The sequence below is a fragment of the Myotis lucifugus genome, unplaced genomic scaffold, assembly GCF_000147115.1.
Source record: "Myotis lucifugus unplaced genomic scaffold, Myoluc2.0 scaffold_93, whole genome shotgun sequence".
Classification (NCBI taxonomy): domain Eukaryota; kingdom Metazoa; phylum Chordata; class Mammalia; order Chiroptera; family Vespertilionidae; genus Myotis; species Myotis lucifugus.
Genome location: NW_005871141.1, coordinates 1,794,687 through 1,819,631, shown reverse-complemented (window position 1 = coordinate 1,819,631; position 24,945 = coordinate 1,794,687). Strand labels below are relative to the sequence as shown.

At 40.4% G+C, this 24,945-nt stretch overlaps 1 protein-coding gene across 1 annotated transcript; it reads left to right on the top strand.

The window, feature by feature from the left end:
• The first annotated feature begins 70 nt into the window (after window positions 1-70).
• On the top strand, window positions 71-19,892 carry RNF138 (ring finger protein 138). The gene is made up of 7 exons (XM_023756420.1): window positions 71-128; window positions 7,425-7,590; window positions 10,219-10,334; window positions 12,734-12,790; window positions 13,845-13,953; window positions 15,628-15,735; window positions 17,582-19,892. The coding sequence occupies exons 2-7, from the start codon at window positions 7,453-7,455 to the stop codon at window positions 17,648-17,650; spliced, it is 597 nt and encodes a 198-aa protein (XP_023612188.1). The 5' UTR covers window positions 71-128; window positions 7,425-7,452; the 3' UTR covers window positions 17,651-19,892.
• Window positions 19,893-24,945: the final 5,053 nt, after the last annotated feature.

Genomic DNA, 24,945 nt, shown 5'->3' with positions numbered 1-24,945 from the left:
TCAGTAACACGGGGTGGTGGGGGCGCTCGGACCGGCCGGGCCGCGCCCCCCGCCCCCGCGGAACTTGTTCAGTCACCAGCGACCCCCGGGCTCCCCTCCAGACCTGCGGGCGGCAGCGGTTCTGGCAGGTGAGGGCTGGGCGCCCTGATTTCCAGGGAATACACCGAGCTGAGTGCTTGCAGGGAGCGAGAGCATCCAACAAGTTCCTAAATACATTGCTTTCTTCCCCCCCCGCCCCCCTCTTTTTTTTTTTGGGAGAGGGAGGAGCTGTAGTTTTGTAAAGAATGCATTGAATTTTGGGTTCATCAGAAATTTCACGACAGTTGTTTCTTAAACTTTTTCTTTTCTTTTTTAGTCCGCACCTGAGGATATTTTTTCCCTTGACTCCTAGAGAGAGTGGAAGGAAGGGGGAAGAGGAAGATGAAAGAGGGAGGGCGGAGGGGGAGGGAAACAGGAATTGGGAGCCCCCTACACGCGCTCCTGCGCCCCTACCGGGGCTGGGGTCTGGGGCCGAGGTACAGGTTCGTGCTCAGACCGGGAATCGAACCCGAGACCCTTGGGTCCGGGGACTGACTGACACGCTAACCACGGAGCTTCTTGACGCCCGTTCTGCTCACCCTGCTCTTCAGTCTTAACTGTACCGCCCACCTTGTGCCTGTCCTGTGGTGGTTGTGAGCCAAGAGTCTGGCTTTCCATGATAGAAGTTATGCCGCTTATGCTTTTGTTGTTTAAGGGAGATGCATGACAGTGCGAAATGCCTTTATTATTTGGAGCAGCAAATGCAGATGTTAGAAAAACATTTCGAGGTGTCTAGGGCGCAGTGTCTGTTTTTCAGCCTTTAACCTGCCAGTAGTCATGATCATGACTTGATGCCTTTCCTGCTGGTGCCGGCCGGGCCGTGGGTGGAAGGAAGGGAGGGCTCGCAGGGCAGCGGGAGAGGAAGTGGGTTTTCTCTGGGCGGAATAATTTCAGCTCCCCTCGGGGTGTTTGACCTTACAGAACTCATTGTGACCTCTAGCTCCCCTCAGGGTTCCGAGCAGCCTGCTCAAGTCCACTTTCCTTGGGGGGCATTTAAAATCGGACTGAAATTTGACTTCACCTCAAGGCTGAAAAAGAGTTAAGGACCTTTCTCAAATCAACTCCTTGGGCTTGGATGTGATGGGACTAGATATGGAAATGAAATAAATACTGAGCAGATTTTGTTGATGAGAGGAGTGAGCACTGTTTTAACACCCTCCTCCATCTCCTCTCTGTCCCCCTCCTCCAAACCCCCAGCACACAGTTGTTCCAGGTTCTGGCTGAACAATGAATTGAAGGAAGCAGAAGGGAAAGAGTTTTATTGGAAGGGGTGGTACTGGTGGAACAGTGCCTGATGGATGAAAGGATTGTTGTGGAGAGATAGGATTATGTTTTAAATAATCTAGATTAAATTGATTTGCTCTTCCCTTTTCACAAAAGACAAACCTGTGCCTTTAGACAAACTTATAGTTAGCCCAGAGTCAGTTTTGGATTGGTGGGTAGTGAGAGATAAAGGGCACTGTGGGTCTGTTAGAAAAGAAAAGGTTCTCACTACCCTTTCAGTGACAGCAGAGGATTTGCCCGCACTGTTCCAGGCAAAGGAGCAAGTTCCTTATCATAGATTAACTTTACCAAAATGTTGAGTGCTTTCTGTGGGTCGGGTACAGGGAACAGAGTGCTCCTTCCTTTAATAAGGGTCTGATGGAGAAGGCCTGTGATGAATGGCATTGCTGTGAAAGAGGGTCAGGTAGGACGTTTGGTGTGAGCATTGGGAAGGCATCTAACAGCCTGTGAGTACAGGGGACACTTCCTGGAGGAAGTAATGCTTTAGGTCAGATTTGGTGTTCGGGGTTGGTTGAATACACCTGGATGAGGTTTCTAGCACATGCAGAGGCCAGCAGGGATTACAGAGGATGACAACACTGGACTACAAAGTTTGGCTGAAGCCAAAGGATGAGTGTAGTGGAGCTGGAGCTGAGAGAGATTGGCAGGAACTTACTGTGTAAACCAAAACTTTTTCCTGAAGCCATAGAGACCAATTCAATAATTTTGGCAGGGGAGTGGCATTTCAGTTGTAATAAGTTCTCATTTATTTATTTGTTTTTTGTTTGTTGTAATTTGTTTTTAGAAAGAAGAAGGGAGAGAGAAACATTGGTTTGTTCTACTTATTATTGTTTTTTACTGATTGATTTTTAGAGAGGAACATTCTACTTGTTTATGCATTCATTGGTTGATTTTTTAAAATATGTTTTTATTGATTTTAGAGAGAGATGAAGGGAGAGAGAGCGAGAGAGAAACATTGATCGGCTTCCTCCTGCATAGCCTCTACTGGGCTATGCAACCAGGCATGTGCCCTGACCAGGAATTGAACCCGTCGACCTCTCAGTGCATGGTATGATACTCAACCAACTGAGTCACACTGGCCAGGGCCATTGGTTGATTCTTGTATGTGCTCTGACCAGGGATCGAACCCACAATTTTGGCATATTGGGTCGACCCTATAACCTACTGAACTACCCGGCCGGGGCTAGTAAGTTCTCTCTAGTACAGGGTCAGCTTGTTATTGGTGAGACTAGTTAAAAGGCCATCCATTGCTGTGTCAAAGAGGGAAATGATTAGAACCTGAATCAAGGTAATGATACTGGGACTGAAGAGAAGAGGTTTCTGACATTTTAAGGATATCCTGTAAGATTTGATGAATGAATGTTCATTATTAGGTGTGTGTACGTAGGTCTGGGGAATGGAGCTAAAGCTGTGCTATGGATGTTGCTACCAAAAGAGGTATATAAATTAAAAGATAGCAGAGGGCTTAGATAAAACAAAGTGCTGAAGAATACATTTTAAAATACGGAGTGAAGAAAAATGCAGTCTGTGAAGGAATGGACAGGATAGGAAGAAAACCCAGGATGGAATGTGACAGTAGAAATAGAAAAATTATAAGGAAACGGTAGTCAGGTGTAATATTGCCTAGGTGAGATGTAATATTTTGAAAAGCATGTAAAGTTGAATTAACAATATTGAATGTGAGCCATCAGCCACTCACCCAGGCTGTCCAGGCACCCCAGCGGGACCCCCACCCTGATCTGGGACACCAGGGCAAACCAGCCGGCCCCCACCCATGCACCAGGCCTCTGTCCTATATAATAAAAGGGTAATATGCAAACTGACCCTAACAGCAGAATGACTGGGAATGACTGGTCACTGTGACACACACTGACCACCAGGGGGCAGACGCTCAATGCAGAAGCTGCCCTCTGGTGGTCAGTGTGCTCCCACATGGGGGAGCTCTGCTCAGCCACAAGCCAGGCTGACGGCTGCCAGCGCAGCGGTGGTGGTGGGAGCCTCTCCTGCCTCCTCAGCAGCACTAAGGATGTCCGACTGCAGCTTAGGCCTGCTCCTTGCTGGCAAGTGGTCATCCCCCGAAGGCTGCCAGGCTGCCAGAGGGATGTCTGACTACCAGCTTGGGCCCGATCCCCCAGGGAGCGGGCCTAAGCCAGCAGGTGGACATCCTCCGAGGGGTCCCAGACTGCAAGAGGGCATAGGCCGGGCTGAGGGACCCCCCCTCCCCCTCCCCCACCGAGTGCACAAATTTTTATGCACCGGGCCTCTAGTCTGTTTAATAAAGCCCCTTGTTTTGCACTTATTATGTTGTCTATTTTAACTGGAAATGTTTCTTTTTGTCTTTACATTTTGAATAAATATAAAGTCCTAAGTTAATTTTAAACATGATTACTTTTTTTTAGTTTCTTATATGAATGTTTTTCATTATTTTTGGCAATGTCAGTTGTCTATAGCAATGTAATTAATATTTAGAGAGTTTATTGTACAGTTTGTTCAATTAATTTATTGCATGTAAGTTTTTGGTATTTGTTTTTACTTTTCAGTGAAAATTAATTCAACATTTAGCTAATATGCAAGGCAAAAGAAAAAAGATGTGTCCCCGAGGGAACACAGTCAATTAACAGTAATTTTCAACTAAATAAATACTTGGCTTTTAGGAAAGTGTGTAAAAGCTTTTTAATATAATTAATTTTTTTTTTTATTGATTTGAGAGAGAGAGTGACGGAGAAACATTGATGTGTTGTCCCACCTATCTGTGCATTCACTGGTTGCCTTCTATATGTGCCCTGATGGGATTGAACCTGGAACCTTGGTGCATTGGATTGATACTCCAACCAAGTGAGCCACCCGGAAAAGCTTTTGATCATATATTAAAAATACTTTGGACCAGAATAGGTGCTGACTTTTGAAATTTCCTTCATGGTGCTCTTCAGGATAGTTGCTAGCAATTTTAACAAAGAAATTGCAGATTCTACGTGTAGTTTATTTTGAAATATATTGGCTGTGTGTTCTGATATAAAGCAAAATTACACATAGGACAATTGTTTTAAAAGCCAGTTTTGCTTGGTTTGCTAAGATTAGATTTAAGATAAAAAACAAAACAAAACAAAAGAACTAGCCCTGGCCATGTAGGTAGTTCAGTTGTTTAGAGCAGTGGTCACCAACCTTTCGGACCTCACGGTTCGAGACCACTGGTTTAGAGCATCATCCCCATACACCAAGGTGTTCACTCCCGGGCAGGGCACATGTAAGAAGCAACCAATGAATGCATAAATAAGTGGAACAACAAATTGGTTTCTCTCCCCCCCCCCCCCCTTTCTTCCTCCCCTTTTTCTCCCTACTTTCCTCTCTAAAATCAGTCAATAAAAATGAAACAAAAAAACTATTCCACACCCTTTCTCTTATATCATTGTGCCTGATTTAGGACTTTTGTGTGTATGCTTATAAGTAAAACTTATGAATTTATAAAGTTTTTTTATCCCCCACCCCCTTAACTTTAAACTTTCAAAATGAATGCATCTGTAACCAATATACAGTATTGTTTGGGTGTGTACATCTGAGTGTAATTTGTAGATGATAACACTGATGCAAACCCTAAGCGTGACAACTGAGAAACAGACCAATAGGATAGTACAGAGAGGTTTCTGGATACAAGAGCAATAGTTTAGAATATTTAGTATTTATGAGAATAAAGCTAATACACATTATGAAGCTTCTATAGGGAAATTTAAAAACTTTATTGAAACACATAAGAGATCTGACATATTTATGGACAAAACAGTAAAATTAAGATGTCAGTTCTTCCCCAGATAACTCTAAAAATGCTAATGCAATTGCAGTCAGATCTCAACATAATTTTTTTTTTTTTTTTTGGTAAGACTGAAGATGAGGCTCTAACCCACTGTTCTACCTGGCCAGGGCTCCACAAGAATTTTTAGAACATGCAATACCGGACTGTTTGGTCAGGGACATGACCTCTTTTCCCTTGGATTGTCAAATAAAAAAAAGACAACAGCCAGTACAACAATAGCCATTGGGTATGAGTGAATCATAATTATGCTTATATTTCTTGTCAGATCAGGAAAAAAATTTTTTTGGTACTGCAGAATTTTAGTAATTAGTTTATGTGTGCATGAGATTAAAAAATGGTTGACAACCATTGGTCTACTCTGTTATTTCAGTTAGTGTTTTGTTTTTGTTCTAATTCCTCTTATGAAAGAATGCAAACACTGAAACATAATTTAAAAATTTATTATTCAAAGTTTAGAAAACATATAAACAATTAAACTTAATTTTTAAAAAAATATATTTTACAGAGAGGAAGGGAGAGGGATAAAGAGTTAGAAATATTGCTGAGAGAGAAACATCAATCAGCTGCCTCCTGCACACTCCCTACTGGGGATGTGCCTGCAACCAAGGTACATGCCCTTAACCGGAATCGAACCTGGGACCCTTCAGTCTGCAGGCCAACGCTCTATCCACTGAGCCAAACCTGTTAGGGCTAAACTTTAAATTTTTAATTTAAAGAATTAAACTCGGCAGTGTTGGTTTTTTCACTTTGTAATATTTATACATTTGAAGTTATTAAAGCTTAAAATGGCACTCAGACTTTTGGGACACCTCTCTTCAAGGATTGACAAATTGCTATCCAAGTATGTGGAGCATTCTAACACTGTTATTATTTTTTAAACTAGTTTTTAGTTTGATAACTGGAAAATAGTATCTCAGTATTACTCTGTGGGTTTTTATTTTTTTACTCCTGGTTTTGGTGAATATTTTTAATGTCTCAATAATTGGTAGTCACTTCTAATACTACTTTAAAGGTATTAGCTACTATTTAGTGAGCACTTTCATAAATGTCAAAAACACTGTGATGAGCATTTTACTGCATTACTTTTTTTAATCCTCTGAACAACCCTATCAAGTATAGATAATTTTTTATTTTATGATAGGAAATTGATTTTAGAGGGGAAAAGTGACTTGTTCAATGCTACAGTTAGGAAACTCAGATTCTGTAATCTGTTATTATACTATTACCTCTCAAATTTAGTATAGTTGAGGAAAATTGGTATACTTGTATTTATAGGGGGTTGAGATATAGATGGATTCAGATAGAGATGGCAATGTTTTACCTGGTTTTTCTAAAAGCAAATTGATCAAATTTGGTATTTCATGCGTTAAGGGAGAAGAAATTAAAATTTTAGTAATTTGGTTTCAGTTAGTGTAATGTTGGTTATAGACGCTTAGAGCTGGAAGGGTTCTTAAATATTTTTCAAGTTATGTTCCATTGCACACTGTTGTGGGAAATTTTTATATTTCCTGACCACATAAGTTTGGGCAACACTTATATTTTTCCTAGCAGAAGATATCTTATTGCCGTAGCTGGTTTTGGTTTGGCTCAGTGAATAAGAGCGTTGGCCTGTGTACTGAAGGGTCCCAGGTTTGATTCTTGGTTGCAGGCTCTATCCCCTGCCCTGGTCAGGGTGTCTGAGGGAGGCAACCAATCAATGTGTGTGTGTGTGTCACTCTCTGTCTCTCCCCTCCCTTCCACTCTCTCTAAAAGTCAATGGAAAAATATCCTCAGGTAAGGATTAAAAAAAAAAAGAAAGATACCTTATTAACTTTGTTTATCACTATAATTTTCCAGATCAATTTGTGTGCTGTTCTGTAGTAGACCTGTTCATATCACGTGGAACAACATCTTGATATATATCAATTTGAGATAAAAGCTGATATGGTCCATTCTTTCATTTTTATAAGGGCAAGGAATGCAGTGTGAGATCACAGAGCTACTAAATGATATAATGTTTATTTTTCATGTATTATGTTAAAAAATTATAAAGCAGACTTGATTGTAGTTTTTTATATTCCCATGTAGCCCAGTGATTACTCTTATACTCTGAGAAATACACATACAGTTTTTAAAATTCTGAGATTTATGTATATGTGTATTGCCTCACTTATTTAGCACGAATGCATATCTGTAAGTGCTTGTTTGTGTTTAATTATAGCAATGAAAAGACTGCTTTTTGCTGTAGTTAACATGTCACAACTGTTTGGTTTAGTTTTTGTAGAAAATGTTTCCTGACTGCAATGAGAGAAAGTGGAATACATTGTCCGCTCTGTCGTGGAAATGTGACTAGAAGAGAAAGAGCATGTCCTGAACGGGCCTTAGACCTTGAAAATATCATGAGGAAGTTATCTGGTAGCTGCAGATGTTGTGCAAAACAGGTACAGTAAGTGTGAAATAGCTCTTGCAAGTCAAGTTTCTATCCTGAAGTTCCTGTCTGAATATTCTTGGTGGGTATTGTTTTGAAGGGAAGAAGTCATTTAGATTGGGAATTGGGGTGAAAATGCAAAAAAAAAGAGAGTGATGGCTATTCTATATAATAAAAGCCTAATAAGCTAAGTGTCCAGTCATCTATTCAACCAGTCCTATATAATAAAGATGTAATATTCAAATGGTCGTTACACCGTGATGCGTAACGATCGACCACGTAACGACTGGATCATGGATCAGCAGGAGGGTGGGGCAGCAAGCTACAAGCAGGCGGCAGAGAGCTACAGGAGGGGGCAGGGCAGCAAGTTATGAGGGGGGGCAGGGAGAGGGGGCGGGGAAAGCTATAAGAGGGCGGGGCAGCGGGCGGAGAGCTACTGGAGGGTGGCAATGAGCTACTGGCGAGCTACTGGCGCATGGATTCGTGTGCAGGGCTACTAGTCAAAGCATTATATGCTAATATGCTAAGGCCACTCAACCGGTCACTATGATGTGCACTAACCACCAGGGGACAGACAATTGACCGGTCGACCAGTCGCTATGATGTGCACTGACTACCACGGGGCAGACACTCTGACCAGTAGGTTAGCTTGCTGCTGGAGTCTGGCCAAGTGGGACTGAGCGAGACAGGCTGGACACACCCTGGAGCCCTCCTGCGGTCCCTGCCCGGCTGGCCAAACTCCTGCGTCCCTCTCCGGCCCTGATCGTGCACCGGTGGGGTCCCTCGGCCTGGCCTGCGCCCTCTCGCAATCTGGGACCCCTCGGGGGATGTTGAAGAGCTGGTTTTGACCTGGCTGAGGGACCCCACTGGTGCACGAATTCATGCACTGGGCCTCTAGTAGATTATAAACTTATAGAGAACAGAGACTGAAAGGTATAATCTCTGACTTTGCCATAATTTTTATCATGGTTTCCTTTTCTCAAAGTAATTACTCATTTATTATTTACTAAATTAGCAAATTGGCATTTAAGTCCTTTAAACCCCATTCTGGTACAAATTCAACCATTAAATAGTTTTTCTGATGGGAGAGGGAGAGAGAGAGATAGAAACATCAATGAAGAGAAAGAATCAATGATCGGCTTCCTCCTGTGCACCCCCCACTGGGGATCAAACCTGCAACCTGGGCACATGCCCTTGACTGGAATCGAACCTGGGACCCTTTAGTCCGCAGGCCGATGCTCTATCCACTGAGCCAAACCAGCTAGGGCATTATTGCAGTTTTGCACATAGAAATGGCCTGATGGATTTATGTAGTTAAGAAATCATTAGCAGCCACTTTACTTGTATATTTATGTGTTTTATATAAGAAATCACAAAATATCTGGCAGAAGACTTTGCCTAAGTTTTTTGGAACAAGTGGGAAAGTCAGGTATTGACAAATAACTGGCATTAATTCTCCAATTGGGATTTTATTGTTCTATCATTTGGAGAGGGAGTGAAATGGTGAAGCCATATCCTATGAATTTATTGCAGCCACTTTTTCAAATAGCTAATATGGTCAGTGAGTAAAACCAGTTGCTATTTCATGCATTCACACAAGTCAGTCTGTGTTTCCATCTCTTTGAGGAAGGTCTTAATTGACAGGGCAATGAAGTAAAGCTGGAAAATACACCTGAGAGATTTTTGGCTTTATTCCTCACTGAGAAACTGAAAAAAGTGTTAACTGAGAAACGTAATTTTTTTAAAGTGCTTTCTAACTCTGCTGAGTTGCAGTAGCTAAAGAATAAAGCAATGCCCAATACCCTGAGCCAACCTCATAGTACTTTCATTTATCTTTTATTAGTAGTATTGTTTTAAGTGTAAAGTTATTTCTTAACTAGAGGCCCAGTGCGCAAAATTTGTACACTGGCGGGGAGGGGGTGGTCCCTCAACTCGGCCTGCCCCTTCTCACAGTCCGGGAGCCCTCAGGGGATGTCCTGCCTCTGCCAGAGGCGACTGGCTGATCAGGGAAAGGCACCGCCCCCATCACTCCCTCGCTACTGCTGCCTCTGGCCTCCCTCTGCAGGAGGCGATCGGGAAGGCGATGCCCCCATCACGCCTCTGCTGCTGCCACTGCCAGCTGTGAGGCTGCCTGAGCCTCGGGTCTTCGCAGCCACTGCGGCTTGCCTGAGCCTCGCCCAGCCATCATTGCCTGAGCCTTGGGCCCTTGCAGTGGCAGCGACCATTGGCTGCTTGCCTGAGCCTGGGGCCGGCCCTGGGCAAGCGGCAGCTGGCATCGCATCCCCAACACTGCAAGTCCCCACCCCTGTCCCCGACGCTGCAAGTCCCCGCCCACCCGCACCTCCTGTGCACGCAGCCTGCTGATCGGTCGTTACTGTGACGGCGTCCTGACCAATTTGCATATTACCCTATTATTAGATATTTTTTGCAGTGAGTTTACAGACTGATGGACTCTTCTCCATTGTTTCGCACCTAATGGACAGAAACAATTGAGAATTAAACCATTTACTTAAACAGAACCTCTTGTTTAAATGGGGTATTTAGTTACCTAGTTTTATCTTTTTTTCTCTTTTGACAATCTCTCAAATCTTGGTGAGTTCTATTTTAAATAAAAGTCACATTAAATTTTAATAATTTACAGATTAAATTCTATCGCATGAGACATCATTACAAATCTTGTAAGAAGTATCAAGATGAATATGGTGTTTCTGCTATCATTCCAAACTTTCAGATCTCTCAAGATTCAGTAGGGAACAGGTAAGCAATATTTATTCTTAAAAAGATAATTTTTTATTGAAATTGTTTTGGGAACTATATGATAAGGTTTGTTTTGTTTGTGTGTCTATGTTTAAAGTAAAATGATATGAGAACTATATCATTTGTGTATTCAGAAGTTTGATACATGAAAGATTACATCTGGTAGATCAGCTGATCTGGTGAGATCTGGTACTAGTAAGTTCTTAGTTCTATTTTAGTCTCAATTTTTATTTTATTTTATTTTTATTATTTTTTAACTTAAATTCTTTATCGTTTAAAGTATTACATGAGTCTCCTTCCCTCATTGACCTCTCTCCGGCCGCTCCCACCCCCCAGCACATGCCCTCACCCCCCTACTGTCTGTGTCCATTGGTTATGCTCACATACATGCATTTAAGTCCTTTGGTTGCTCTCTAACCCCCTCACCCCCTTCCTTCTCATAGGTTGGACAGTCTGTTCAATGTTTCTATGTCTCTGATTCTATTTTTGTTTATCAGTTTATGTTCATAGTCTCAATTTTTTAAAAACTAAGGTTTGGCTTGATTTGTATCTTATTGTCTCAGATTTCTATGCATTAGACATGATATACTTAAGCTTTTGCTATTTAAAAATCATTTTAGGAAAATTGACACTTTTTTGGATAAAAAATAGACCTGAGAGTTGAAGGCTATTTTCTTTTGCAACTGAAATTTAAAAACTAGAAAAAAATTCCTTTCAGTAGTGTACAAACTGGAATCATCTTGTATGCTACCTAATAAATAGAGTTGTTTGAGATTTCTACTCTGACAATTAAATGTCATGTAAAGTGAGACCTGGTACAAGTAAATTCTTATTTCTATTTTGTCTCAATTCTTAAAAAACTAGCGTTTGGCTTGATTTGTATCATATTGTCTCATATTTCTGTACATTAGACATTTTAGGAAATGTATTTCATATAGAAGAATGGCCAAAATGCCTGTGTGTTTTAAAAAAATAGTGATAAATACCTAGTTATCCACAAACCCAGGTCAAAAGAAATTAAACATTTTTTAGCACCTTACAGTCTCCTTTTGAACCCATGACCATCTGAGTCCCATATGCCCAGAGGTGACCACTGTCTTCTTTTTTGGGTCACTCCCTTTTCTTTCTAGTGTTACCAACCCTGTGTATATCTGTAACAGTGAAGTGTTTAATTTTTAAAAACTCAATAGCAAGCACACACACACTGTGTAAAGAAAGGCAGTCTAGGCACTATTATAGAAAGGCCCCAGGGGACAGTATGCCAGGCAGAGTCTCTTCAGATTTTATTTTTAGTAGCAATTCATTTCACATGTTGCTAATTTTTTTTGCATTTAATTGCTCTACTGCAGTCGGGCTTTTCCCCTACTCCTCAGTTAAAACTGTTAGGGTAGTCCGGCCGGTGAGTGTCCCATGAATTAGGAGGTCACCGTTTGATTCCCAGTCGGGCACATGCCCTGAGTTGAGGGCTCAATCCCTGGTAAGGGGCTGTAGGAGGCAGCTGATCCGTGTGTGGGAGATTCAAGTTTTGCTTTTCGGAACTTCCTGAGATTTCCACCCCCTGAATATTTTTAATCCATGGTTGGTTGAATCTGTGGATGCAAAATTTTGGGGTAGAGAGGACTGGCTGTGCTGCTTGCCTTCTTGTAAAAGAAAAATGAATAGCCGGTTTTTAAGTTGATCAACTCTTAAACCTGTGTGGTACAGTTTTTTGTTCACTAGCTAACTCATTTCTATTTCAACATTTCTCCTATTGAAAGGCCTTGTTTTTATAAAATTGACCTCATTGATGAATTCTGTAATGTCCCTGTATGGAATATCCACGCTTGCCTCTGGGTTTCTCTAATACTGCATATGACACATGTCTCAAGCATGAGGTCTGAATGAGGATGTCAAGTAATTCTATGTATTAAATGTTGGAGAGCCTAGTTTCTTTTTGGAAAATGAGCATTGAGATATTTTCTTAAACCTACTCTACTTTGGAGGCCACAACCTTAAACCATATCCTAGTTACAAATCAGAACGTTCATGAATTTTTGAGTCTATCCCAGCATTCAAATACTAGCCTGGATAGAGGTGGAGGTAGTCATAATTTTAAAGTCTAAAGGACCTGGGGAAATGATATCATGCTGTAGATTTAAGGTAATTATGCCAAATTCTATATTCTCTATACTTTGGTAGCTGCATAAATTAATTTTGAAGGACATAAAGGCACAATAAACTGTCTTATCAGAATTTATTTGAAAAGTAATTAATGCCCTCCTTTTTGTTGTTCAGAACTATTTGAAGTTCAGGCTTTTAAAACAAATATGGACTAGCCTTCTTCGATAGCAGTTCAAGTTAATGAATCTATAATGTGCTTTATTGCTTGAGGTATTAACTTTACCCCTTTGCTTCTTAAGTAATAGGAGTGAAACATCTACATCTGATAACATAGAAACGTATCAAGAGAATACAAGGTAAGCTTTTGAAAATCCTGCTACTTTATTAAATAATAGCTTTTTAAATAAAAAAGTTTTTATTCAGTTAAATCACCAGATATTATGCTAGAACTTAGTAGTTTAGAAATAAATGATGCAGTTGCTGATTTTACGGATCACATTACATTGGAAGAGTCTAGCTCTCCTCCTCCCCCGTGATGATGTCTCTTCCATGCATAGTGTAGGTGGGTTGTCAGTATTGAACCGTCCCTTGCTGAAACTCAGGCATTACAACCAGTGAAGCACGATCCTCAAAATGTGCTTTTTTTTTTTTTTTTCATGAAAGGATGCTTTTCTTTCTTTTTTTCTTTTTCTTTTTGGTCTATCATGTTTATTTATTTTTATTGTTGAAAGTATTACAGATGTCCCCTTTTTTTCACCATTGACCCCTTCTCCCCCCAACGCACCCCACCCCACCCCACCTCACCCCACCCCACCCCAGGCCTTCATCACACTATTGTCTGTATCCATGGGTTATGCATATATGCATATAAGTTCTTTGAAATAGTGATCATTCTGGTAATTAGTGCTTTTTTGTTTTTCATTTTTTCCTAGGAATTTTGTATTTAGATTCCCAGAGGCTGTGATAGATGAAAGATATTGATGAAAGTCTTTTCAAAATTAAGTTCCTAGATAGGGGCTTCCAAATAGGGCCGCCACCACAGGATATTAAACTTTTCAGGGTACATTCAGTGGCATCTGTTGGCCTCACACGAATGACTAAATTAAATTTTTGGACCTAACTACTTAGTACATGGAACAGCTATGTTTGTTTTTATTTTGGCTTAGAGGCACCATAAAAAAATTTACTGAGACATTAACGATACTGTAAACTGAGATTGGGAACATCTGTTGCAGATTATTTATCGAAAACATTTATTTTTCAAAATTAGAGAATCTTTGAATAGTCTAATTATTATAACTTAAAAAAAAAGAAACGTAAATAATTGACTTAAGAACAGGAGAGCATTATTTCTGTGTTTTGGTTTGTGATTTCAAATTTAAGTATACTTCATTTAAAATTGTTTTATAGTTCTGGGCATCCCACCTTTAAGTGTCCCTTGTGTCAAGAATCAAATTTTACCAGACAGCGTTTACTGGATCACTGTAACAGTCATCACCTATTTCAAATAGTTCCTGTGGTAAGTACGTATGTTTAAGACAGCCTGCTGCTTAAAGTATGCTTTTCGTTTATTTCACTTTGTGTGAACAACAGGGAAGGTAGTTTTAAATATGGAAGGGGCATTATCAATAAGGTAGATTTTTGTCAACAAAAGATGAAAGGTTTGAAGCAAAATGAGATTTCAGTAACTTATAAAAGAGAGATGCTTATTGTGAGTGTTACATAGGAGAATAGTCTAGAGCAGTGGTCAGCAAACTCATAGTCAACAGAGCCAAATATCAACAGTACAGTGATTGAAATTTCTTTTGAGAGCCAAATTTTTTAAACTTAAACTATATAGATAGGTACATTGTACTTAATTAGGGTATTCCTAAGGCTTAGGAAGAGCCACACTCAAGGGGCCAAAGAGCCGCATGTGGCTCGCGAGCCGCAGTTTGCCGACCACGGGCCTAGAGAAGAGGGAAGTAATGAGAGTGAACTGGGAACTCACTACCGAGGGGACAAGACCCAGCTCTGTTGGGGCTGCTCGGTTTCTTGGTCTGTGCCGGATGCAGTCAGCTCAGCCTGGTCAGGTGGGTCTGCCACAAGTGGAAACTATATGTGAGAATAAAGCCACTAGGCGTTTTAAGTGTGGATCCTTGCAGACTCTAGTGAATTCATACAGCCAGGAAAGAAAGGAATCATACTTGCTTTTTGGTGCATATATATCCTTTTTATACCATCTTGAGGGTAAGAAAGTGGTGAGACCTTTTTGGTGAGTGAAGGAGATAGCGTGCAGGATTTCAACATTGTGTGTTAGTAACCCTACAACTCCTCATTTGGAACATGAGTTCCACAGGTAAGTGACTTCAGTTGTGGGTGAAGCAGGAGAAACTTGAGCTAGAAGAGATACTTCCCTTTCAGTTGTACATTTTGATCTAGAAGGAAATGTTATAGATAAAATAAGGGTTGTAGATGTTTCTAAGCAGTTTTAGTGGATGTACTAGAACAAAAATGTGAAAAGCTATGCCTCAGTAACTATTGAGGCTGTCCATCAGCTCTCTCCTAGTACGAAGGGAGACTGAGCAGGGTCAGTTACTGTTAAACAAATAGAAGCGCCAAAGCTGTCTCTAGGAAAAACCTCCTATTTAAGAGATTTTGTTTTGTATTGCATTAGCAAATTTTTATTTGTTTCTACGTTATGTTCAATATAGCATAGACTTGGCTAGAGTTCAATTACTAAAGTTCTTTTTTATTTCATTTCAGTAATCCATTCATTTTTTAAGATGTACTTCATTTAAAACCTTAAGAATACAATTTAAAGTTTACTACCCTTTCATTTTACTTATAAGTGAAATAAAGCTTATAATAATTATATAGTTATTGTGTGGCTCAAGTGAGTTTACATACTGGTTAATGATAATTACCATTACAATTAATATTGCTAAAGGCTGGATGTGGTGTTTCTCTTGGAACAGTTGTGTAATTGGGGATTTAAGTAATAGAATGTTTAAGATCCTCTTTTCATTGTGTTGTGTTCGTGTAGTTTATATTTAAGGTAATTTGGTAGACAAATGATCTAGTCATGGAATTTGGCTTGTAGAAATGCTTTTCATGTAGGTGTTTTCAGTTATATAAGCCTGTGTTTTAATACCTTCAATAATTATAACATTTTATTTTTATTGTTTTTTATTTAAAACATTGTTTCTCATAGACATGTCCTATTTGTGTGTCTCTTCCTTGGGGAGATCCTAGCCAGATTACTAGAAATTTCGTTAGTCATCTAAATCAAAGACATCAGTTTGATTATGGAGAATTTGTGGTAAGTGAATTCTGCGAGATTAAGAAAATACTGTTTAAGTATTAAAGTTAAATTGACTTTATCAATGTAGACTTGAGTTTTGAGGCAAACTGTTGTATCATATTGGATGGTTACAGAGCAAGTTCTGTTGTTTTTATAATTTAGGTGAATTTTGGTTTGTGGAAGTGGTGAAAAGTTTAATATACTGTCCACCTCCTGTACTAGAGACATAATTTACAGAGGAAGAGCAAAACCTCAGATGAACACAGTGAGTTAGATGAAACTGTCTAGGTACTTGCTAGAGAAGTAAAAGGATATACCGGATGAAGGAGGGTGTGTTTTTCATGAGTGTGTGTGTGTGAATCCCATTATGATAGATACATCCAGCATGCGAGACACATTTCTGAGATGAGGGGGCTTAGTTATCAAGTAAAGCCAGTTAAGTTGTACATTTTGGCCTTAGTTGACTGCTTTTACAGGGAGAATGAGGGAAGTTTCATAATGTAAAAATGGATCCCCAAAGCAAAGCATGGGGTTAATTTCTGCCTCCCAAGGGTGTCCTCATGATTTTTAAAAAATTAGATGTGGCCTTTGTTTTATTTATTGTGAGATTGCATTTTATTCACTTCAGTGAATTAAAACTTTATCTAATTTAACATTAATTCCAACAGAGAATAGCTTGTTTTCAAGTGTAGGTAAATGCAGGCATGTGCAATTCTGACAATGACTATTACTCTTTTTTTAAAAAATTGATTTTGAGAGAGAGAGGAAGGGAGAAAGAGAGACAAACATTGATGTGAGGAAGAAACATTGATGGTTTTCTCCCGTTCACGCCCCAAACTGAGCATCGAACCTGCAACCTTTTGGTGTACAGGATGACACTCCAACTGAGCCATACCGGCCAGGGCAAAATTATAGTTATTCTTGATAAATGTTTATTTTGTGGAATTTGCATTTTTAATCATACTATTTCAAAATAACAGTTCAAACATATGTAAAATTTAGGTGTGCTCTTACAATTTTAGCATTTTTATGAAGTAACTAGAGGCTGGATGCACAAAATTTGTGCAAGAGTAGGTCTTTCTTCCCCCAGCTGCTGGCACCAGCTTCCCTCTGGCACCCAGGACCAGGGCTTCCCTCGAAACCCCGGCTTCGTCCAGAGGGACGTCCAGTCTAATTAGCATATTATGCTTTTATTATTATAGATTGTAGATTATTCTTAAATTCTCATTGTAAGAAAGGTTACTATGTCTGGAGATCTGTGTACTTGGAAAAACAAAAACATATTTGGTGAACCACTTTTGATCAACTTGGCAGGTTGTTTTACCTTGCCACAGAAAAATATGTCATTTTAATTACTTGAGATTGTCAGTGGAAGCCTATTCTAAAGCAAACCCATAGACATAATTGATAGCAAATAGAATTGTTAAAGTTAAGGATCAGTAGTATAAGATTGAGTGAGCTATAGTTTTTAGCTTCATGTGATGGTTAAGAAACTGTTATTTAACTCTGATTCAATAAAAGCTTATTTTTCTAAAATAAATTTATTTTACCTTCAGACATTCTTATCTTTTCTAGAAATCATACAACATTTATTGTAGTTCACTCTTAACTGTACTTTGAATTTATGATTTATCATAAGGCACTTTTAATTCTCAACTTTCTCTGCTGATCCTGTTTATCAATTATTCTTAAATAATTATAATTAAACTTTTTTATAATAGTTCATTTATTTAAAAGGAAATATGTTGTAACATAAACTTTTTCAACTATGTGTAGTGTGTGTCAGGATGTGTAATATATTGGGCAAAGTATTGAATAGTGGAATATAGTTTTCTATTGATATGTTAATGTTATTGTTTTTTAGAATCTTCAGCTAGATGAGGAAACCCAATATCAAACTGCTGTTGAAGAATCTTTTCAAGTAAACATCTGAAGGCTATAGACATCTGAGCATCTTTGTACCTGCAAGTGCCATCTTTAAGGAGAAAACTAATGCAGTCACCATTTCAATAACTTGATGTGTATATTAATAAAAGTAATTCAGTCTATTGTTTTAGTTTTTAAATTGAAAAATAAAGGTGGGCCATCTGAAAATTTTGTTCTCTTGAAAAGTTAAAAATGAATGTTAGGACATTATCTTTAAAAGCATTGAAAGGATTCTATTTCACTAATGTAATGGCGAAAAATTCTTGTTGTACTTTATCTTTTTCATATTACACATTCTTGAATTTTTCCTTACGTTGCTTTTGAAATTTGGTGCGGTTTCTCCCAGGGATGCTATTGAATACAGGTAACACAGTAGCAAATGCAGAAAGATGTGGTTGATATGAACCTAACAAACCTGAGCCAGTTATCAGAGTTGCAGACGGAGACTTGAAGTGCTAATGAAACAATCCAAAGGAAAAAATTTTAATACAGATTCTAGCTGAAGAATTCAACTCTAAGAACATGGTATTTATATAACATTTAGTATTTTTGAAGACTAGTGAGATTTCTTTAATAATTTTAACTGTTTAAAAAGTAAAAGCTTAATGTAAGGATATTTCCTTCTTTTTTTTTTTTTGCTATTAGAAGGAACTATCAAGAGGAAAATTTATTTCTTTGGCGGGCAGTTGCTAATTTCAAATCTTGTTTGTTTGGCTGACTAATTTATAAGCCTAGTGTATATTAAGTTGAATTTACAGCTCGTTGGCTTCAGAATTTTTCAATAGCTAGTGTTTCTCATTAGCTAAGATGAAACTTTTATTAGAAACTTTCAGTTGATGATTCAGTTGTATGTTCTACATATATATTTTAAGTGAGAAGTTTGGCTCCATCTCAGTTGAGAAATTCAAGCAAAGCTAAAGATGTATATGTATAATACACACACATGCATGCAGGTTATATACAGGATTTCTATTCAGATTTAAAAAATAGATAAGCAATATGGGATTTAAGTGTTTACTTGATTTGATTAACATTTTGTATATCACCACATTTTTAAAAGGTAACAGCCAAATGCTAAGTGGTCTAGTTGGCTGCTGTTACACCTTAAAAATTGAGTTTATACACACACTCAATGACCTGTCCATATGGTGCTCTTTGTTCTCAACGATAATGCATGACTGAAGTGGTGACACATTTTCCAGCCGCTCTGTTTCACTGCTTGTTAGTCAGACTGGGTTTGTTTATTCTTGGTATTCACTAATGAGAATCATAAAAGAACTTGTACTAGAAGGCCCAGATCACAGAGGAAGCGACGAAGAGTGGATTAGCTAACATTCCATACTAATGTACATTGTTTATGCTTTCTTTAAAAGAATATAAAATTTCCGAAGTCGTTGCTAATATATACATACATTGTATAAAAAGGGATATTTTGGTTTTGTTAAAACCCTTGTTGACTTTTCTACAGTGAACATTTTTTTTAAACTTGATTTAATAAAAATGTTAATTTTGGAAGTGGATTTTTGTAAAAAGCCTTTCTCAGTCAAACAGTGATGACTTTATGGGTAGTAACAGTCACCAAAAGCCATGCATCTCAATGAACTAATGCCTTTGTCATTCAAAAGAGTGATGCTTACCACGTGCTTGAACATTTTTTCTGCAGTTACATGAGTGTAATTGTAAGAATAGCTGTTAACTCTTTAATAAGAGACTTGACCATAGATTTTTTCTAACTTAAAGCAATAAAGTTAGTACTTTCTTTCAAAATTTAATACTCAGTATGTCAAGTTAAACTATTTTGGGATGTGAGAGCTTGAAAGGAAAGTTGTAGTAGAGATCATCTTGATGAAATTGTGTTTTGAAATTTTGTGGATTAGTTCAATATCACTAATAGTCTCGTGTGTCTTTTATATAAACTTTTTCATAAAGGAAATATTGACTGTATTTGCTATTATCTGGGAACTCTTCAGTATGGAAATGTTTGTTTAAAATCTCCCCTCTTGTCAGTGGATTAGAAATAAGGATAGGCTTTACAGATTTTCAGTTTAAATTCCTGAAAAGGTTCTTATTTTTAATATGCTTATAACTGAGTCAGGATAAAGGAGGGAAATTGTATTGATACTCATACCGAAATTCCACACTATCACCTAGGGAAGCGATTTCTTCAACAAATTACCGTTTATGTTGTTAAACAGAGTTTTATTTGAGATGTATTGTTTTATTTTTCAATTAAAAGTGGTTTTCTCCTACTTGTGTGTCTAATTAAAATTTTGTCTAGAGGCAAACATGATAACAGTTAATTCTCATAACTCACTCTGCAAGATGTGTAGGAGATAATCTATTATTTTGCACTTAAAAAGTGGATAGGAGAAAGCTACCACATGCTGATAATGCTTCATGTTGGATTTAACTTTATAAACCTATTTTATCTTTATTTCAAATGTTAATCAACTTAGAAAGCTATTTTATTAAGTACTAGAGGCCCAGTGCACAAAAATGGTGCACTTGGGGGTGGGGTAGGGGGGGGGGTCCCTCAGCCCGGCCTGTGCCTCTTGTAGTCTGGGAGCCTTTGCGGGCCTAAGCTGTCAGTCAGACATCCTTAGTGCTGCCACGGAGGTGGGAGAGGCTCCCGCCACCACCACTGCTCGCCAGCCATGAGCCTGGCTTCTGTCTGAGCGTCACTCCCCCCTGTGGGAGCACACTGACCACCAGGGGGCAGCTCCTGCGTTGAGTGTCCCCTGGTGGTCAGTGCATGTCAGTGACCGGTTGTTCTGCCGTTCGGTATTTGCATATTAGCCTTTTATTATATAGGATTCGTGCATTAAACTTTTCAAGCCCTATTAGCAAGCAGGCAGGAAGATAGTTAACAGGTTAATAAATACTTTTATATATAGAGAAGTCCCCTTAAGTAAGATAACCTGGCTGTAAAAATATATTGCCAAGTACAATGTTGTATACCTGCTGGGCTGCTCAGTAAGTGTGATCTTTAGTGAATCATAACTTATAGAAACCCTTTGAGGAGGTGGTGACATTTTAGCCTTTATAGAACAGGTGTGGCCCAGAAAGCATGTACATGCATGTAGTATACAACTCAGAAGTATGAAATACTCATTCCATGATACGATTTAGTGTGCAATGTAACTTTCTTATCATGCAGTACAATTTGAAAAAAGGAATTCCAGGAATGAATGACATTAAGTGGTTAAAAGAATACATGGGAACCTCAAGAAAATGGATGTTGCCCTGGCTGGTTTGGCTCAGTGGATAGAGCGTCAGCCTGCAGACTGAAGGGTCCTGGGTTTGATTCTGGTCAAGGGCACATGCCTGGGTTGTGGGCTCGGTCAGACATTCAGGAGGCACCCAATTAATGATTCTCATCATTGATGTTTCTATTTCTTCCTCTCCCTTCTCTGAAATCTATCTCTATCTATCATCCATCCATTTATCTATCTATCTATCTATCTATCTATCTATCTATCTATCTATCTATCTATCATCTATCTATCTATCTATCAAAGCCCAGCTACTGTTAAGGCAGAACAACCAGAATGACCCGGTCGCTATGAAGTGCACTGACTACCAGGGGGCAGGCGCTCAACACAGGAGCTGCCCCCTGTGGTCAGTGCGCTTCCACAGCGGGAGCGCCGCTCAGCCAGAAGTCGGGCTCACGGCTGGCGAGCGCAGCAGCAGTGCAGGAGCCTCTCCGCCTCTGCGGCAGCACTAAGGAACGAGCAGGCGGATGGTTAGTGAGGAGGTGGGCAGTTAGGAGTGAGGGGTCCCAGATTGTGAGAGGGCGCAGGCCGGGCTGAGGGAAACCCCTTTCCCCCATGCACGAATTTTGTGCATCGGGCCTCTAATAAAAATATACTAAAAAAAAGAAAAGAAAATGGAAGTTACCTCATCCCTACTAATAGCAACTGTCCAATCCTGGGGCCAAGAGAGAGGACAGATGCTGTAATCCTTCCCTGAAATGAAGTAAATGTGTGTTCCATTATGTACTTGACTGGAAAACTTGCATTAAACTATTCCATACAATTTCCTATGTCATAGGGCTTCTTAAAAGAGTGTAATGGTGAAGGGGATACTGTTGCAGAATTTAGGATGAGCAGAGCAGGGGAACAAACATGGAGGAGACTTAGAAGAATTAGAACCATACTACACAGGTTATGGAGGAGAAGCAAATGCTTGAGGGGTGAGGGAGGGAATTTCATAATTATCTAAATGGGCAAGATAATGGTACGTGATACTGGCAGTGCACCGCGTGAACAATAGCAATAGCCTTTGTACTCGGCTTGTATCCGGAAAGGAACACTACTAGGATCCCCATAGGTCCCCTAGTTCCTACTGCTAGTCATAAGTCACCACCACCACTAACTTCTGGTACCACAGATTGTTTGCTGCTTTTATACTACACTAGAGGCCCGGTGCATGAATTTGTGCACTCGGGAAGGTCCCTCAGCCCGGCCTGCACCCTCTTGCAGTCTGGGAGCCCTTGTAATGTCCCGTGGGGGAGCAGGCCTAAGCCGCAGTCTGGCCTCCCTCTGCAGGAGGTGACCGGCAGGCTGATCTGGGGCCGGTGCTGGCTGGTGAGCGGCTGGCCCCGCCCCACCAATTGCCCTTCTGCTGCCATTGGTCACCGCCACCCCCTCGATCGCCATCCCCTCCCTCTGCCCACTGACATGTGCCTTGGCTGGCCTGGCGTCCCCTGCTCGCCGGCCCCGCCCCCCACTGACCAGTCGTTCTCCCATTTGGTTGATTTGCATATTATGCTTTTATTATATAGGATACAAATGGAAGCACCCAATAAAAATGACAACTTTTGCTTAACCCCTAGAGTGCCGGGAGCGCAATCGTGCTCCTCCTGCAGTGTCCAGTTCTAAGTCTGCTTTATTAGTGATGATGATATTGCTAAATATGTCAATTCTTGCTGTGAAGACGATTTTGTGGAAGATACTGAATATGGAACTTCATTTACTAGCGATTCATAATTTTTTCCCTAAACTGCTGTAAAATCGGCAAAAATGCCTTGGCAATTTTAGCATAGTTCCTAGGATATTGGTTGGCACTCAAAGGGTTAACATTGTTTTGAGATTTTTATGTCAGTTTTCAATGTAGACAACAGCTTACCTATGTAGAAACTTGTCTTTTGTCCAGAACAGAAAAGCTTGAAAGTAGCTTTTTTTAAAAATATATATTTTATTGATTTTTTACAGAGAAGAAGGGAGAGGGATAGAGAATTAGAAACATCAATGAGAGAGAAACATCGGTCAGCTGCCTCCTGCACACCTCCCACTGGGGATGTGCCTGAAACCAAGGTATATGCCCTTGACTGGAATCGAACCCGGGACCCTTCAGTCCACAGGCTGATGCTCTATCCACTGAGTCAAACCGGTCAGGGTGAAAGTAGCTTTTAAAGCTACTTTTGTTGTTGATCCTCACCTGAGGATATTTTTCCATTGATTTTTAGAGAGAGTGGAAAGGAGAAGGAAAGATCGATGTGAGAGAGACGTTGGTTGGTTGCCTCCCACACGCGCCAGGATTGGGGATTGAGCCCGCAACCAAGGTATGTGCCCTTGACTGGAATTGAACCCAGGACCCTTCAGTCCACAGGCCAATGCTCTATTCACTGAGCCAAACCGGCTAGGGTTGAAGCTGCTTTTTAATATTCGTGAAAGTTATGTTGGGTGTATTGCACGTGGGTCTTTGAAGCACCTGGGGCAGGGGGTGGGGGGAGGTTCGCCAAATCTCAGTAAAAACGGAAAACCAGCTGGTCCTTCCCTCATGATAACGAAGGAAAGACAGGTGAAGAGTATGCCCTAATGCCTTCCACGGCTCTTCCCTGACCAAGCCGTGGACAGGACAGGACGTTCTGTTCCCGGGGCATTCTGTAGACACAGGATCGGAATAAGTCTGCAAGGACGATATTTTCCGGGAATAGAGGCTAATGCTACTGATAGAAACTACAAGGGCTGCAGTAGATAGAGAAGAGGGGTAAGCAGATCTTCGCTGGGGTATGAAAGCATTCCAAACAAGTAAGCCTAATTTCTTTGGTTAAATGACCTGATTTTGATGATCCGGTAGGTTGATGCTTGTGTGGTTTTGGACAAATTTTGTAGCCTTTCTATGGATTATGAGGACTGTGCGAGTTAATACAGAAAGTGCTTAAACAGCCTGTTATCTTTCCTGTGACTGTATAGGCAATACATGCAAAATTCTAGGAGAAGAGAAAGCAGGACCACCTCTTCTCCCCCTTTTTCTCCCCTACTAGGGACCAAAGTGTATTTTTCAGCGATTTCTTGGAGAGATCCGTCGCTGCCAGTTTCCAGCTCCAAGGGCTGGATGGGCTGTGAGAAGAGGGCTGCTTTAGAGTAAGAATCTTGAAATGGGAAAATTCTACTAAGGAAAGAGAGACCAGACATCCGGGAATGCAGTATTTGGCCAAACTCTATCTCAGGAACCCCTGGGGTTCCGTGTAAGCTATTGTTTTGGGGGGAAATAAGTTATCCTAAGGAAGTTGAAGTGAGTCTGTTAAAAGTGAGATCCTGGAGTGCTGTGGGCTGGGGAGCAGAGTGCCCGCTTTGCCCCCCAAACAGCGGGGCTCTCCCGGGTCCTGGGATTCTAACTTCCTCCCAGCCTCAGTCTCTGGGCCTCTGGTTTGAGCTCCAGCCTGGACTCTTCTGTGAAGACATCACTGACCCCTTCAGAGAGAGTGGGGCGCTCGCTCCCAGGCCCCTGGGTAAGAAGGTTGCATTACAGCTGTTGCCCCGGGTCCCACAGCCCCCCTTGCGAGGCTGGCAGGACAGTGGCTAAAAGGTGCTCACTAACGGCTTATGAGAGGAATTTGTTCTTGCTCGTGAAATACTAGGGCTTTTAAATAAAAATTACATGGCAATTGGGAGAAAACGATAATTATGTCTAATCCTGAAGCGCTGTGCAACCCTGCCAGGACTTTAAGCTCTGGGGACAGGTTGTCCTGAAGGATGTCGACTATTGTAGTCCATTCTCATGAGTCTCCCACAGGGACACTGGCAGCTCCGTGGGAAGGAAGCACATCTTTCCACTCTTTACCTGTCACGAAAGTAGCACGTTGTTCCTAAATGCCAGGCGAGTGAGTGGTAGTGATGGAAATGCAGAAGGTATGAGGCATGGCATCAGATTACAAAGGCAGGGAGGCGAGCATCACATTAAAAAGGCTGGTTAAAACACATACCTGTGACATGCAAAGTTATCACTTAGAATCAAAGAACAGATAAAGAGCTTCCCAGACAAGAAAAAGCTAAAGGAGTTCATCACCACCAAACT

Bases quoted from the DNA above. Each gene is read 5' to 3' on its own strand.
- RNF138 (XM_023756420.1), top strand. From the start codon at position 7,453: ATGAGAGAAAGTGGAATACATTGTCCGCTCTGTCGTGGAAATGTGACT. The intron at 12,791-13,844 runs GTAAGCTTTTGA...ATTGTTTTATAG, and splicing joins ACGTATCAAGAGAATACAAG to TTCTGGGCATCCCACCTTTA. The intron at 15,736-17,581 runs GTAAGTGAATTC...ATTGTTTTTTAG, and splicing joins TTGATTATGGAGAATTTGTG to AATCTTCAGCTAGATGAGGA.